General features: G+C 48.7%; 1 protein-coding gene across 11 annotated transcripts in view; it reads left to right on the plus strand.

Annotated features, from left to right (window-relative positions):
* Positions 1 to 15,163, plus strand: part of PFKFB3 (6-phosphofructo-2-kinase/fructose-2,6-biphosphatase 3) — a 43,554-nt gene extending 28,391 nt beyond the window's left edge. For 2 of the 11 annotated variants that reach the window (XM_050324089.1, XM_050324093.1), the window contains 14 exons: positions 2 to 68; positions 215 to 289; positions 578 to 634; positions 2,272 to 2,396; positions 3,137 to 3,344; positions 3,900 to 4,046; positions 4,531 to 4,635; positions 5,639 to 5,768; positions 5,961 to 6,023; positions 6,163 to 6,227; positions 7,774 to 7,944; positions 9,056 to 9,078; positions 10,730 to 10,780; positions 11,905 to 13,520. In XM_050324089.1, coding sequence (XP_050180046.1) covers positions 2 to 68; positions 215 to 289; positions 578 to 634; positions 2,272 to 2,396; positions 3,137 to 3,344; positions 3,900 to 4,046; positions 4,531 to 4,635; positions 5,639 to 5,768; positions 5,961 to 6,023; positions 6,163 to 6,227; positions 7,774 to 7,944; positions 9,056 to 9,078; positions 10,730 to 10,780; positions 11,905 to 11,911 — 1,294 coding nt within the window. In that variant the 3' untranslated portion in view covers positions 11,912 to 13,520. Of the gene's footprint in view, position 1; positions 69 to 214; positions 290 to 577; positions 635 to 2,271; positions 2,397 to 3,136; positions 3,345 to 3,899; positions 4,047 to 4,530; positions 4,636 to 5,638; positions 5,769 to 5,960; positions 6,024 to 6,162; positions 6,228 to 7,773; positions 7,945 to 9,055; positions 9,079 to 10,729; positions 10,785 to 11,904; positions 13,521 to 13,905 lie in introns of those variants that run through there. The other 9 variants (XR_007629953.1, XM_050324090.1, XM_050324092.1 and 6 more) reach the window with 9 other exon arrangements.
* Positions 15,164 to 15,992: the final 829 nt, after the last annotated feature.

Genomic DNA, 15,992 nt, shown 5'->3' on the forward strand with positions numbered 1-15,992 from the left:
GGCAGTGTGCCATGGCTGCCTTGAGGGATGTCAAGCTGTACCTGACGGAGGAGGCTGGACAGATCGCGGTAAGAAAGGAGACGCTCTCCGTGAGATTTTGGCATGTCCCACTCCTGAATGCCCTGTGCAGTTTGCTCTGCAGTTCCTTCTCTGAGGAGGGCCTCAGTAGGAAACCAGGCTCTTGTGGTGCTAACTGAAATCTTTGCTTTTAAAGGTTTTTGATGCCACCAATACCACGCGGGAGAGGAGAGGGATGATCCTAAACTTTGCCAAAGAAAATGGATTTAAGGTTGGTACTGTGGGGCTGGTGCCTGAATTGCATAGTCCACTTTACTGTACTGTTGGTGTATCTTCCTTCACTAACATGTTGTCCTCATAATGCTCCTGTGTAAGGGACATTTCACTTCTAGGCTTGATGAGAAATGTGAAACTTTTCCCTCATTCCTCATAACAAGTCCCAGAGAAGGAAACTATGGGAGTAGGGCAGAGCAGGGAGGAGGTTGGGTTGGGCAAGGAGCTGGTTGAGTGTTAAAAGCCTTGTTGCTGGCTTTCAGTTGAGGTTTGCTTTGCTTCACAGGTGTTCTTCATTGAATCTGTCTGCAACGACCCCACTGTGGTTGCCACCAATGTTATGGTAAGTGTGGAAGTGTCTTGCTTTTGTTTTCCCTCCACAGGCAGGTGGGAATGGCATCACATTCATAAGCCCATGTCCTCATGGCTCACTGCAACCACCCTGGTATCTGTTGGAAGGACAACACAGCATGGCACAGGCAATCCAGGAGGTTCCTGGAGTGTGTTGGTGATGATTTCCTTCTCCAAGAGAGAGGAGCCAACAAGGAGAATGTGCTGTGTTGCACTGTGCTGCAGTGACCATGAAATGAGACCTCAGGAGAGCAGACTTTGGCCTCCTCAGGAGTATGCTTGGTGGAGTACCATGGGATAAAGATCTGGAGGGAAGAGGGGCCCAAGAAAACTGGACAGGGTTGTCAGGGGCAACAAGAAAAGCTTCTATAGGTACATTTGATGATAAAAGGAAGACTAGGAAAGTGTGGGGCCTCTCTAGAAGGAGTAGGAGGCCTGGATACTGGGGATATGGAGAAGGCTGTGGCACTCAGTGGCTTTTTGCCCTGGTTTTCACCACCAAGTGCTCCAACCCACTGATGGAGTTGTAGGAGGCAAAGGCAAGGACTGGGAGAATGAAGAGTCACTTACAGCAGAAGATCAGGTTTGAAACAATCTAATTAACCTGAAGGTCTACAAGTCCTTGGGATCTGATGTGATGCATCTGTGGGTCCTGAGGGAACTGGTGGATGAAGCGGGGAAGCTGCTATCCATCATATTTGAGAAGTCATGGCCATCCAGTGAGATTCCCCCTGACTGGAAAAGGGGGAACATAACCCTTGTTAAAAAAGGAAAAAAAATGAGTCTTGGGGAGGTTGCACATAGCCTTTTTCATGATGCTAATAAAATGCTCAGTTTGCTGCATGTCTTTTTTTTTTTCTTTTTAAGCTGGATTTTTATTTTTTTGGAGGATTTTAATCCCTTTATTTGGAAACTAATGCTTGAAGGGGGAGAAAATGAATGTGGGATTTTGCTCCACGGGGTGCTGCAGATGAATGGTGCTCATAGTGCCAGGATCAGTGTGGAAAATACACCACGGGCCCGGGATGCTGCCACATGTGTCACTCTGTTGTGTTATCCTGTTCGTTTCAGGATTGCCTGTGAAGTTACTAATGTGTAATGCTGCTGTTCAAACCCAAATCTTCAGGGGAAAATAGCCTGTTAGATTAGTTCAGGGGGAAAAATGGCCTGTAGTAGTATTTTTCAGCCCAGTAAATTGCAGCAAATAATGCACAGAAAGGGTTTGAATGTTGTTTTGCTAGTATCCTTTTGCTGACCTGGGATGCACATCTAGTCTAAGCTCATGCACTTTCCATTTTCAGCTTGAATTTAAACCTGATGGTTTTCTTTAACCACAAGGAAGCTCAGTTTTCCCCACTGTGTTGGATGGTGAGGTGCTACCCCAACTCCTGGGAGAGTGGGAGTGGACTGATGCACATCTATGCTAACCACGCAATGGTTTATACCAGATTATCTCACTTTATGCTTATTTTTGGGTCTAACTTGGTTCTTTTGTGCCCTGTGATACATGATGACTGTAAAGTGTCTTAGCTGCTTTTCTGGATGTTGGCAGGACTTTGAAATTTGAGATTAGCATTGCCTGACTGGGAGACCTTCCTGACCTCTCCTTGTGGCGTGTTTTTTTCACAGGAAGTCAAATTGTCCAGCCCAGATTACCGGGACTGTAACTCCACTGATGCCATGGAGGACTTCATGAAGAGGATCAATTGTTACCAAGCCAGTTACCAGCCACTCGACCCTGATGACTATGACAGGTAAGAGACTCTGCTGACTTCTGAGCTGACTTAAACAGCTTCCTGCTCCCAGGAGAGGAGCAATGAAGGATGGAGCTGTATTTTGTTTTGTTTTTAAATACCTGACTGTGCTAGAGTAATGTATGGCCAAGCCTCACCTGGAAACCAGGCTTTTTCCTTGAAAGTGCTGTTTTTCCCCAGCCCTGTGCTAGGGAGTTGGGCACTGAAACTTTCCCAAGCTCTTCTGGCCTCGGATATGCTGTTCTCAACCCTGTTCTGCAGGTCTAAAATACAAAGGGTTTGGAAAAGCACTTGGGTTTGAGCAGTTGAGGTGCTTTTGTCATTGTCCCACTTAAAGGAAAGGATTGGTTGGTTCAGGCCACAGGATTGAGCAAGCCCTGTGGCTTCTGCCTAGTTGTGTGCCCTGGGAAGACCTTTGCTGTCCTGTATGACTCCGCAGGCACCTCCCAGCCTTTTCACTGCTCACAAACACGTCTGTGTGCTCTGCACGGATTATTCCACTCCTGCTGATCCCTGTCCTGGGGAGGAGCATGTTCCCTGTTAGTCCTGTTTAATCCTCTTTGCTGCTGCAAGGAGGAATGGCGATTACACTGGTGCTGTTCAGCTCTCCATGAATCCCCGTTACCTGTTGGCTTCCTGTTGAAAATAGCCTGCAGGAAATCCTTTTAGCTGGGTGATTACGCTGAGGGAGATAAGTCACAAGGCTGGTTCATGAGAATGACGTTCCTTTCTTTCCTCAGGGAACTTTCTCTCATCAAAGTCATCGACGTTGGCCGGCGGTTCCTGGTCAACAGGGTTCAGGATCACATCCAGAGCAGGATTGTTTACTACCTGATGAACATCCATGTCCAGCCCCGCACCATTTATCTCTGTCGGCACGGAGAGAGCGAGTTCAACCTCCTGGGCAAGATTGGAGGGGACTCTGGCCTCTCCAACAGGGGCAAGAAGGTGAGGGAGGAAGGGCTGTGGCTTCTAGGAGGGATTTGGCTCCAGTAAGATGCCACGTGTTGGATGAAGTGTATATTTGATGATAGCTGGGTTGCTCAGGGTACATCTATAGGGCTGGCTAAGTTTGGGCACGGCCTCAAAACAAGACTTCCCAGCCATCACTGTTGCTTGTGGTCTTGCACGTAGTTAGGGCTTAACAGAGATTGGGCTGCAGAAAGCAAATAAGCAGAGCTGTGGTTAAGGATGGCCAGGGATTTTCCATAGCACTGTGGGAAAGCCCAGGTCATGGTGCTGTTTCCTGGGTGCTGATGTTCCTTGAAGACAATAGGTTACCTCTTTCTCCTCTGCTTTCTCTCTCTTTTCACACCCCTTCTTGGGGATCATTGCTTGTGTGGCTTCTCATCACCTCGGAGCAGAAGACTAATCTGTCTGGCTCTGGAGGGCAAAAACAGTCCTGAAGAAGTCAACACTTACTGGGAAGCAGGGAAGAAGCCCCGTTGGGAAGCTATGGACCTGGAATCAACCTCTTTTTTTTCTTTTTTTTATGTCCCACAGTTTGCTCTGGCACTGAACAAATTTGTAGAAGAGCAGAACCTGAAGGACCTCAAAGTCTGGACCAGCCAACTGAAAAGGACAATCCAAACAGCAGAAGCTCTGCAGCTGCCCTACGAGCAGTGGAAGGCACTCAATGAAATCGATGCTGTGAGTATCTTTTGATTGCAGTAGGAATAGGTGGATCAGGCTGGCTGTTGCTTGATGAGAGAGAGCAACAGCACCTGACTTTTCACTTCTGCCTAAATCTCAGCTTCCATGGAGAGAGTTTCCTGCTGTGGGAAAGGGTGGTACCTCTGCAGGACTCGCCTTTTGGCCTCTGACTTTAGTTGTACCTTCTGCAGATTCTTCAAGATGTTGTCTTGAATTATAGAATGGTTTGGGTTGCAAGGGACCTGAAACACCATCTATTCCAACTCCCTGCCGTGGGGCAGGGACATCTTCCACTAGACCAGGTTGCTCCAAGCTCCATCCAGTGTGGTGGATTAAAATGATTTTTTTGCTTGGAACTGCTCTGTAGCTGAGCACTCACAGGGTTACAGACAATTGCTTTGGAGAAGGCTTTGCATGTTGGCTGTGCTGATGCTTTTTGACCTGAGTATGTCCAGTCACCATGGATGTCCTCTTCTGGCAGGGTGTGTGTGAAGAAATGACATATGAAGAAATCAGGGACCAACATCCAGAGGAATTCGCTTTACGTGACCAGGATAAATATTACTACCGTTACCCTTCAGGGGAGGTAGGTCTGCAGGGAGACCTTCAAAAACATGACTTTTGCTCTAAATGTGGCCTTTTTGTCTTCATTCTGTCCTCTGCACTCGAGCAGTGAGTGCTGCAAGAAACTAGAATAGAGAAAGGTCAGGGCTTATGTTCACCTCTACACTGAGCTGTTGTGAAATTGTGGTACATGAAGATATCACTCAGAAATCTATCACCTAACAAACAGTCCCACTGACTTTGTAGCAGATTAGTAGGAAAGGGACTCTGGAGGTTTCTAGTCCAACCTCCATCATTGTATCCACTCAAAGTGTTGTGCTGCCCCAATTTCCTTTTCTGTCATTTCCAAAAAAAGTAATTTTCACCCTGCTCTCAGTATCACTCCCTAAGGGTTGATGGTAATAGCTCTGTTCCTGGCAATCTGCTTTCAGAGTGTGACACAATGAGGTGGGAATTTACATCAGCTCTGGGTGATACTTTAGGCTGTGAATTGAGCTATTTATCCCCAAATTGAAAGTCATTTGGGAAAAAGAGACATAGACATTTGGGGAAAAAAATCTTTGGAAACACCATCATGACAGTATATCTAACAGGAATGTGTGGAGATGTCAGACACTGCCTCTGGGTGTCTGGAGCTCGTTCTGGCTGCCTGTCATGGTTCTTTATGAAGTCCTTCAAAACCCTGGGGTTTCTCAGGTTGCTCCAGACTTTTCATAACTTAGAAATCCTGTAGAAAAATCAAATTTCAAGATGATGGAGGGATGCTATCCTGAGAGCTCCTGTTGCTTACCTTAATAAACTCTCCAGGACTGAGATGTGATTCACTGAGATGGGAATGGCTTCTTCTCTGGAAGAAATATCTGTGTTTTAGATTATCCTGATGAAGATTTACTTGTTTTTAGGAGTAATTATGTTAGTCAGAGGCATGAAATCAGTAGATGTAACAAGACAAGGAGCATTGCTGCTTCTGAGGTGCTTGTTTCTTTGATTCTGTGCCTCATCTTCCTTCCCATCTTTTGTCCCAGTCCTACCAGGATCTGGTGCAGCGCCTGGAGCCAGTCATCATGGAGCTGGAGAGGCAAGAGAACGTCCTTGTGATCTGTCACCAGGCTGTCATGCGCTGTCTCCTGGCATACTTCCTGGACAAGAGTGCAGGTGAGCTCCCTGTCTGTGGGAAGAGGATGGACCCTGCTGGAGGAGGGATGATGGATGCAGCTCTGTGGAGGTGCATTCAGGTCGATGTGGGTCTAGAGCGTGCATCTATTAGGTGTGGGGTGGCCTTGGCTGTTGATAAAGATGCTTTTGGAGAGGGGGTGGGATAACCCTCCTGCTTTGCTGTCTCTGCAGATGAAATGCCCTACCTGAAATGTCCCCTTCACACGGTGTTGAAGCTGACCCCGGTAGCCTACGGTAAGTGGGACCTTCCTACTAAACGTGTGGGGGGGTTGGCTTGTACCTCCTCCTGAATCCAGGCTGCCTCTGGGAGCAACACCCTGTGCCTGCTGGGTTTGCTGATGGCCTCTCTGTCTCCTTGTGCTCCCCTCTGCAGGCTGCCGGGTGGAATCCATCTCGCTGAACATCGAAGCCGTCAACACCCACAGAGATCGGCCAGAGGTGAGTGTTGGCTTTTCCTTGGAGCCATCCCTTGGTGTTCCCCTCCTGTCCCCTATGGTCAGCTGGCAGTGGGAACACCTGGGGGTGGGCATGGGGAGGTGGCTCAGCTGGGTGCTTGGAAGTGCTGCTGGTGGAGTGTCAGATGGGTTCTTGCTCTGCAAAGTTGTGGCTGGTTCAGGGTTTTCCAAGGGAAAAGGAGCGTTGCATGTGCCTGCTTCCCAATGTGTTTGCCCAGACTAGAGCTGGCCCAGGGAGAGCTCCTCCCTGGTCTTTGACTTTTACCTGTACAGTCATCCATTCACTCAAGAAGGGAAATGGAGCCATGGGTGGAGAAGGTGACTTCTCTCAGGTCTCCTAGTTTTCTGGCAGAGCCTGGGCTCAATGCCCAAAATCTGATTTTGCAGGTTTTTTGTGTGGTTTTTTGTTTGGTTTTTTTTCTGGTATGCCCATGGCACTGTGGGGCTACCAGAGTGCTTTTCTGCAGGGTGGGATGTGGTGGTGCTGGGCTGGGGATGCTGTGGGGAGGACACCCCTCTTGTGAAAAAATTCCTGTAAGGGCTGGTGTATCTGCCATGTGCTCCACTGCGAGCTCAGAGGCCAGAGAAGGGGATACCAGCTTGGTGCTGGGTCTGGGTGCCCCAAGGATATTGTGCCCCTGTCCCAGATGCTGGGACCTTTCCACCTTGTGCTTAGTGGTGGTGGAGCCCAACTGGATGCTGGACAGACAGAGAACCATCCCCTTTTGGTCCACATCTCCTTTCCTTCACTTCCCAACCTCAGCAGGTGGCAGCATCTGGGCCACCTCTCCCTCCCCATGGCTGTAAGGGGGAAGCCAGTCCTTCCCCCTGCCATGGGGGCCATCAGTGCCCTCTTCCACCACCCTTGCTGGGGATGGCAGGAGTGGCAAGGGTAGGATGGAGCAAGACACATGCAAAGTGCTTGGGTGCCCCGCTCGGCTGCGTCGGTGCTGCCCCTCCATCCCTCCTGGCTTGAGCTGGAGTTTGGCGGTGCCAACCCTTGCTGGCTGCTCTGCTCCCACTTCCCAAACCTTCCTTATCGGCTTGGGCTGGCTTGTCTTCCCTCTTCTTGCTTTCACACCTCTCCCTGGGTGGAGGGACCGGCTTCGAGGAGGAGACCGATGGGCACCTCCCTCTGTCGTGCGAAGTCATGGCTTGATTGCTGCTCGGTGTTTTTGGCTATCTGTAGTTACTTTTTTGTGAGCAGAGGCTTAGGTGAGTGGAAGGTCTCTTGTGTCTGAGTGCAGGGCCCTTTTTTTTTTTTTTTTTTCCCCCTCCCATTCTGTGCTCTTGAACATTTTTGTATTAGGTTTTTTACTGTGTGTCCAGAGCCTTTCGTTTGCTCATTGACAGTGATTGTGGGGAAAAGCAGAGGCCACTTTAAGGAAAAAAAAAAAAAACCCAAAACAACCTGCTCCTTTTTTTTTTTCCTTTATAACTGTCACCTTCTTCCCTTTTTTTTTTTTTTAAATTTTACTTTATTTTTTTTTTATATTTACTTTTATTTTCTTTGTCTCACTTTAATTTAGGAAGCAAAGAAGGGACCTAACCCGCTCATGAGACGTAATAGCGTTACCCCTCTAGCAAGCCCAGAGCCCACCAAAAAACCTCGCATCAACAGCTTTGAGGAGCATGTGGCTGTTTCTTCCGCCCTGCCAGGCTGTGTTCCTCAGGAAGTGCCCACGCAGATGCCGGGACAAGTTAGTTGAACTCTCTTTTTTTTTCTTTCTTTTTTTCTTTTTTTTTTTTTCTTTTGTTGTTGTTCTCGTTGTTTTGTTTGTTGTCCTCCTGTCACTCCTGAAGCTGAGGAACTGCTTGCACTTGCCACAACCTGTGCTGCTGTCTCTGAGATGCATCTTCCTCCCACAGCTGCTGTCCCTCCCTGCCTTGGGCTGGTCTCGGGAGCGCCCGGCAAAGGGTCCCTGTTGATCCTCTCTTGGGTTTTGAAAGCATCAGGAACACCCCCCCAAAGTTCTGGGCTGTGTTAATTTAGTGCCTTTACTATCCAGCATCGTGGTGTCAGCCTCCCAGGGAGCTACATTTCTAGAGCGAGCAGGACCAAAGGGCTCGTGCCTTCCCCTCTGGGTGTGCTCGGCTCCAGTGTAGACCTGGGCGTTGCAATAAAGCCAAATGTTCTTGTGCTTCCCTCGAGACGGAGCTGCCAAGACTCGTCTTTGGCTGGAGGGATCTCCTTCCTGGAACAATAGGCAAAATGGACCAAAATTGAGTAGAAGTGATCTTGGTGTGGTGAACCTGAGTGAAACCCTGTGTGTGGCTGCTGTGGTGCTCACGTGCCCTCTCCCCTTTCAACCCGCCCATGAAGAGATGTAGGAAGAGAGACCTTGCCGAGTGCACGCTTCTCCAGGAACAAACTCCCTTCCCTGAGCTCATTAAGGAACTGGGATGGTACTGGAGAAGCAGCACGGGAGCTCCTTTGCCATGCTGCCCTTCCCACCAGCTGCCTGTTGGATCTCACTGTCTTGCCAAACCCCTCTTTCTGTTTGTGTTGTCTGGTATCCTCTTGCCCCTCATCAGCCAGATCCCGGGCAGGTTAGGAATGGTTCTGTGCTCCCCAACTGCTCTGCTTGGTGGCTGCTTTGCATGAGCCTCCCACCCCAGCAAGCACCAAGTGGGACAGCCCAGTCTGTCTCTCAGCTTTTGGGGTCTGCTTGAGCCAGTTGAGTCCTACACAAACCCTTTGCTGGCTCCGGATTTGGAAGCTCTGGCTGTCGGGTGCCCTCCGTTGTCCTCTGCCCGGTCTGGCGCGGCGTTACTGACACCTCTCTCTCCGTTCTCTCTGTCTCTCTGCAGCCTTTACTAGGGAAGGCATGCCTGTAAGTACCTTCTTGCGTCTTATTTCCCCCTTCCACCCCTTCTCCATGTCTCTTGCCATCCCACTGGTTGTTTTGTCAGGAAATCTTGCTGGGGCGTGGATTTCTTGGAGTTAATATTTCTGGTTTGGGGGATTTGTCTTAGGAAAGGTGAAGAGGAGACTATGGATGCTTCTTTGTCCAACCCCTGAATATCCTAGCTTGATTAAATGTGCCAGTTCTGTTGTGAAATGAAGCAAGTTATCACTTGCATTTTGTTGATGATGCCTGCATTTCCTGGACAATCATGGGATGGGAGATGCTGTTGGGTTTTTTTGTCATCATTTGTGATGGCACATTGTGCTGTAGGTGATAGGCCTGGGTGGTCTGTCCTTCCCAAGGGCTCAGAGTTGTGTCTATGAATGATGATGGCACCAGAGGGGTGTGTCTTCTGGAGCTGGAGTGATCCTGGGACTAGGCATCTGCAGTTCTGCAAACCTGGATTTTGGGAACAGTCAGCCCAGATGTCATGGGGCAGAGTAGATGCAAATTGTCCTTCTTTATTAAGAAAGCTAAAAACCTTGAGCATTTAATGCATTAATTATGAGTAATCAAGACTTTGACAATTTGGCTTAGTGCTGTTAGATCCTTGAGTAATAGTGTCAGAACAGTTTCTGGGTAAATTTGAAACCTTTGGACTCAATTTGTGCTACATCACTGACTTGAGACTGAGAAGACTTTGGGGCTGAGTTGGGACTGGGGTAGTGCCCAGTGGTCTTCTAGAGTAAAAGTTTTCTCAAAAAGGGAAGTTAGAAACTCATTTCGCTTTGCTGGTGGTTGGGTTGGGGAAGATCATTGTGCTCCTAGGGCCAGTGTAGAGGTTGAATTGCTCAGCATGGTTTGCATGCCTATGCTTCTTTCCTTCCTGCTCATGGGCACAAAAGTCCCTGATGAAATTTCGGGTCTTCTTGGGTTGCTTTGAATGCGTTCTTGATTTTTTTTTTGGTCCATCCCTCCATCCACCTTTTCCCTCATCCGTACTGCAATAAAAAGCACTGCATGCCTCAGTGCTGGCTGGGACACTGAAAACACTCCTTGGTGTTGAGTTTGGGGGATGGCTGTGTCAGATTTAGCTGGACCAAAAGCTCTGCTGGAGCAGACAGTGATGGTTGCCCATCCCAGGTGTAGGCTGGCAGCAGCAAGTTTAAAATCTCCAGCTGCTGGGAGCTGCCTTCACCTGCTAGTGTGGGACTTCAAGGAAAGGCTGCTTTTGTGGGACCTGTGAAGACTCCCCAGACTAAAGGCTTGGTGACATTCACGCTGCTGTTAACTCTCAGAGGCTGTGTGTGTCTTACATTTGGTCACATCACCACCTGTATGGGGTCAGGGAAGGTGGAAGGTACCTCATTCCCAGTTTGCACCAGGGAACTGGGTTGGCAGTGGGTGTTTTGTTGCATCAACCTTTGCTGTTGGGGTCTTGATTCCCATCCAGGAGGATGAGGGGACACCTGGAGAGGCAGGTGATGTGCCTGTGGGGTTGAGCTGGTTTGGGGTTGTGGGACTACCTGCTGTGATGATTTCTTTTCCTTTTGCTTGGTTTGTGATCCAAAGTACACTTTTTAACAACCACCTGATCCCCCTCCCTTCTTCTCCCCTTCACTTTTCGTGCTTGAAGAAGACCCGTTTGTCACTTTCTCAAAGTTTTCTCTTTACTAATATTTCCAAGGTAAATGGCTCTGGTGCATGTGGCTCTTCCTGACCCTCCTTCTGTCTCCTTAGATAACAGAGAGAGCAGCTCTGCCTCGTAGCATGACTGGGATTCCTGGTGCTTGTAAGAGGCAGCTTAGGTAGAAAAAGCAAATCAAATTGAAAAAAACGCCTCCAAAAAATTGAAGCCTTCCTAGCTGTTTCCTAGTCCTTTGCTCCCCTACCCTGTTTTGTGTAGTTTTGTGAGTTGACAAGTGTCCTTGTGGTCATCTCCCCTGGGTTTCTCCTTGAGCAGATGCTTTCCTTGGGCCTGGTCCTGCTTGTGTTCAGCTGATTGTCTCTGGTTTTGTGGTTCCCACCACACACTGGCGGGTTCCTGTTGTCACCCTGTATCAGGGCTGTGTCTGGAGCGTCTCTAGGGCCCATGAAACCTCATGGGGTTGTCACTGGGGGAGTGTGTGCTCCTGCCATACCACTGGTGATGGCTGGTCCCCATGCTGGGGACCTTCTTGGCATGGCTGGTGGGAGTTGCCTCTTCTTGTCAGTGCTGAGGATGGACAAACACTGACCTTGCCTTTGGCAGCCAGAGGGGACACTGCCCACCCTCAAGGGGAGCAAGAGAGATGTTTAATTGGGCTCCTTGACTGAACACCGTTGTCCTCTGTCACCCTGTGACCACGGGCAGCTTCAGGAGCGTGAACCAGGTGGGGTGGGAGGGTTGCCTTGGATTTAGCTCAGTTTTTAGGGATATCTCTGCCAAATTCCTGCCCTGTAGTTAAAACCAGGCAGTGCTTGAGGGGACAGGTGTGGGTGGCCAGTCAGCATATCCTCCCCCCACAGAATCACAGGATGTTGTGTTGGAAGGGGACCCACAAGGATTGTCGAGTCCCACTCTTAAGCCAGTGCCCCACACAGGGATTGAAATCATGCCCTTGGTGTTCCAAACAGCTGAGCTGATCTCGAGGGTCACCCCTCTCCCTGGGTGGACAGTGTCCTCTCCTCTGTGGCGGATGCTTCCGTAGTGACCCGTGCGTGGCTTTGTTACCCCCACCCCGTCCCCGCGTTGATGTGTGCGTAGAAAACGCTGCGGGTCTGACCCAAGCGCAACCCCCTCAACCCCTTCTCCTTCCCCTCTCGTTCCAGAACATGAACAACTCGCAGAAGCCGTCGTGACTCCGTTGGCACTGTCGCGAGGCCGCCGGCGACGCCAGCTTCCCATCCCACCGCCATTCCCGAAGCTTGCTTATCCACCGGTCTCCTCCGTCTGCGGCGAGGGCGACCCTCGGCTGTTCCTGCTCACGCCCGTTCATCCGCAAACCGCTCTGCTGCCGGGGGGAGGGATGCAGGAGAGCGGAGGAGAGGAGCTGAGCTCCCCCGGAGGGGGTCACCACCAGCTCTTCAGGCTGCAGCGTTTGCTCTCCTCTCCAGCGTCCTGTAGGGTCCTAGCGAAGCTGTAAAGTGCTTTCTAGCGTACAGGAGTTTTAATTTTTCCTCTCTAAGTGGTTTTGGTCTTCTGTATAGATGATTGGTAACCCACCTGTCTGCGGGTGGGGCGTGTATATATGTGGATGGTGCGGGGTTAGTGGAGAAATAGGGGGAAGGGAGGGTGGGCAAAGGGTTTTTGCATTATTTTTTTTAATTATTATTATTAATGATTCTAGATAAGCCCCTCCCAAGCTGTGCTGCAGTCCTTCACCCACACTACAGCCTGTTGCACACGCCAGCCCGGCTCACCTGGGTCTGCGAGCACCAGGAAGGCAGCTGTGTGAACTCCTTCACTGCTGGGTTTAACTAACAAACCCCATTCTTTCATTTTTTTTTTTTTAATCAATAACACCTTAAAGGGGTTTGCAGAGAATGTAGATCTGCTGCCAAAACTGGCTGCAAACTGCCTGTGGTGTAGGAGGAACTGCATCGCTGGTGGCTTAGGTGATACTTTCATCTCGGGGAGCACCCAGAGGTGGTCTGAGTTCAGGTGTGGGTTGATATTTAGGGGGAGACTGTGCACTCTTTTGAGGTGCTGTGCTGGTACTTCATCTCCCCTTTCCTCTTTCTTGGAGGAAAGCGGAGGTTTTGGGAGGGCTTTGAATCCCTAGGCTGAGCTTAGATGCATTTTGTAGACACACAGGTCTCATGGAGGTGGCCAGAGGTCTGGCCAGGTTGCAGGAGTCCCTGTCTGGCTGCAAAAAGCCACAAGAAGGGACAGTTTTGTCTGTATTATCTCTTTTTAATTTTATATATACATGCACATACATGTGTGTGTGTGTATGTGTATGCATAGAAACCGCTTGGTTTTTGCACTTTATTTGTGGCAGGAGCATAACTATTGTATTTTTTTTTTTTTTCAAGTCGTGCCCCTTAACAGGGGAAGCCTGAATACAGGCAACTGTTTCTTTGTTTTTAATTGTATTTTGCATGCTGGAAAGCTGGGACTACAAAATAATAGTAGTTACAGTGTTCAAGGTGTGTGTGGTGGTGGGGGGAATGGGGTGAGGTCCTGACTTTGACTCCATCAGCCAAACTCCCAGTGGTTTGATACAGGATATTCCTTGTTGGCAGCCTGCCCTAGGCTGGGAGACAGCAGTTAAAAATGGCAATTAACCACTATTGCTTTGTGCAAAAGTCTGTGGATTTTGAGATTATCTTCTTTTTTAGGGTTTTGAGTTGGGCTTTGGTTTGTTCCCCACCTCTGCGCAGCATCTTCTCCATCCCCATCTCGTAGTTTTTTTGGCTGGAGGCAGGAGGTGAAGGCAAGCTGCCCCTCCTTAGAAACCGCTTGGTTTTTGCACTTTATTTGTGGCAGGAGCATAACTATTGTATTTTTTTTTTTTTTCAAGTCGTGCCCCTTAACAGGGGAAGCCTGAATACAGGCAACTGTTTCTTTGTTTTTAATTGTATTTTGCATGCTGGAAAGCTGGGACTACAAAATAATAGTAGTTACAGTGTTCAAGGTGTGTGTGGTGGTGGGGGGGAATGGGGTGAGGTCCTGACTTTGACTCCATCAGCCAAACTCCCAGTGGTTTGATACAGGATATTCCTTGTTGGCAGCCTGCCCTAGGCTGGGAGACAGCAGTTAAAAATGGCAATTAACCACTATTGCTTTGTGCAAAAGTCTGTGGATTTTGAGATTATCTTCTTTTTTAGGGTTTTGAGTTGGGCTTTGGTTTGTTCCCCACCTCTGCGCAGCATCTTCTCCATCCCCATCTCGTAGTTTTTTTGGCTGGAGGCAGGAGGTGAAGGCAAGCTGCCCCTCCTGCAGTGCTGGGCAGAGAGGTTTGGGGAGAAGTTATGATTTATTTTTTGTGTGTGTGTATGTTTTGTTTTTGGGGGGGGGGGGTTGGTCTGTTTTTCCTTTGGGAAAAGGCGAACCACAGTGCCTAACGCTTCAGCCTCGCGCTCGGAGCTGCACCGACGGCGGGAGGGGGCCGGGACCACGCTCAGCCCGTGTCCCACAGTGCCCTGCCTGTGTGAGCTTGTGCATATGTGTATTATATTCCTGTACAGATGAAACCAAGAACACTTTTCCCCCCTACTTCATTAATTTCTTAATAGCCTCATTAAAAGCAGCCTCTTTCTCACTGTGTGCACGGGTGGCGTCTGCCCTTTCGGTTTCTCTGCCTTTGAGATAAACGAATGTTTTGGGGAGGTGACTCCACTTGGCTTTTCCAACCTCCTTCCTGGGGAGTTTTATCTCCCTCCTCCTGCTGCAAAAAGATAAGCCAGCAAATACAAACATGACGTCTGGCTGCCCCGAGATCAACCCTGTACACATGTAATTCTGCGGATGTTTTGGTGTGTATTTGTGTGTGTATATATATATATAAATTTTTATATATATATATATATAAAAAAAAAAAAAGAAAAAAATGGCCCTAAACTTTCTTCCTTTGGGAATAATAGATGTCTCAGTAGGTCCATGAAAAAATGAAATTTGAACATGGCATTTTCTCCAGCAATGGGAAAACTGGTCTCTCAGGTCCTCTCGTGCTGGAGGGGTTGGTGGGATGGTGCCATCACACTGCCCCAAAAACTCACTGCCCATTGCTTTTGGTTAACAGCCAAGGCAGGGTGGGAGAGAGGACTTGTCAAACCACACCAGTGATTTCTTCCCCCTTCTTTTTCCCCTGGTTTTGTTTTCCTTTGTGATACTTGAATTTATTTTTTTAATTTTTTTTGATAGCAAAGCGCTCTTTATTTATTTAATGTACACTGCAAAGCTTGGAGAGAAGGGTGTAGTTACTTGGGGTTACTTTTTTTCATTTGTGGTATGTTAACTGTTCTGTATATAGGTCTGGAATAATTGCCTGATATAAAGCTGTGCCAGCTTAAAAACAGGGTCTGCCTTTCAGAAATTTGTATATTTTGCAGTTGCTGGACCAATAAAATACCTTGTTGAAATACAGATGTGACCTGGTTTTTCCTTGTGTTAGGAATTGTGCTCTCGGGCTCCAAGGGTCACCACGTGCCACAGCTGTGCTGCCTCACACGTATGTTCCTGTGCCTTGTGAATAAAAATTCTCATAAAAGAGAAATAGTAGTGGATCCTCCATCTCTGGAAGTGTTCAAGGCTGAGTTGGATGGGGCTTGGAGCAACCTGGTCTAGTGGAAGGTCTCTAGCCCATGGCTCTACCTGCTACATCACCCTTGAATACAGAGGTGATGTCTTGGAACCTGTCCTGCCTAGATCTTTATCTAGCCTGCAAATTAGGCATGAGAGGCATTTATTCAAACCTAGTCTAGTTCTTGAAATCAAATACCTGCTTAAAGTGATTAGGTGCTAAATAAAGGGCTAGGCAAGGGCTGGCCCCTGAGATCACAGCTGTCTCTGCCCTGGAGGCAGGGAAACTGCAAATGCCATCTGCAAGCAAAGATGCAAAGTTCCCTGCAAAGTTTTGTTTTGGGTTGGTTTTCTTTATTTCTGGTCCCAGAGAAAGAGGGGGAGAAGGCAGGGAACGGTGTTTCAAATCATTTGACAGTGTCAAATTGATGATGTCAAATCATTTGACATGATTTTCCAGAGCACATCTTGGGTGGATGCTTCCCATGTGATTGGAGGCTTGTCCTCCACCAGCAGTTGTAACTCTAAAAGCTTATTAGGAGCAAGAGGGGCAAAAAGGTGGAGACCACTGTGTATCCCAACTCAGCTCTGTGGTTACCTTCTGCTGGCTCCAGTGCAGTCCTTGCTCTGATCTCCCCTGGGGTGTCAGAGCCTGTCAAGCCTTGCTTTGGGC

Source organism: Myiozetetes cayanensis, unplaced genomic scaffold (genome assembly GCF_022539395.1).
Source record: "Myiozetetes cayanensis isolate MyiCay16 unplaced genomic scaffold, myiCay2020 scf3, whole genome shotgun sequence".
Lineage (NCBI taxonomy): Eukaryota > Metazoa > Chordata > Aves > Passeriformes > Tyrannidae > Myiozetetes > Myiozetetes cayanensis.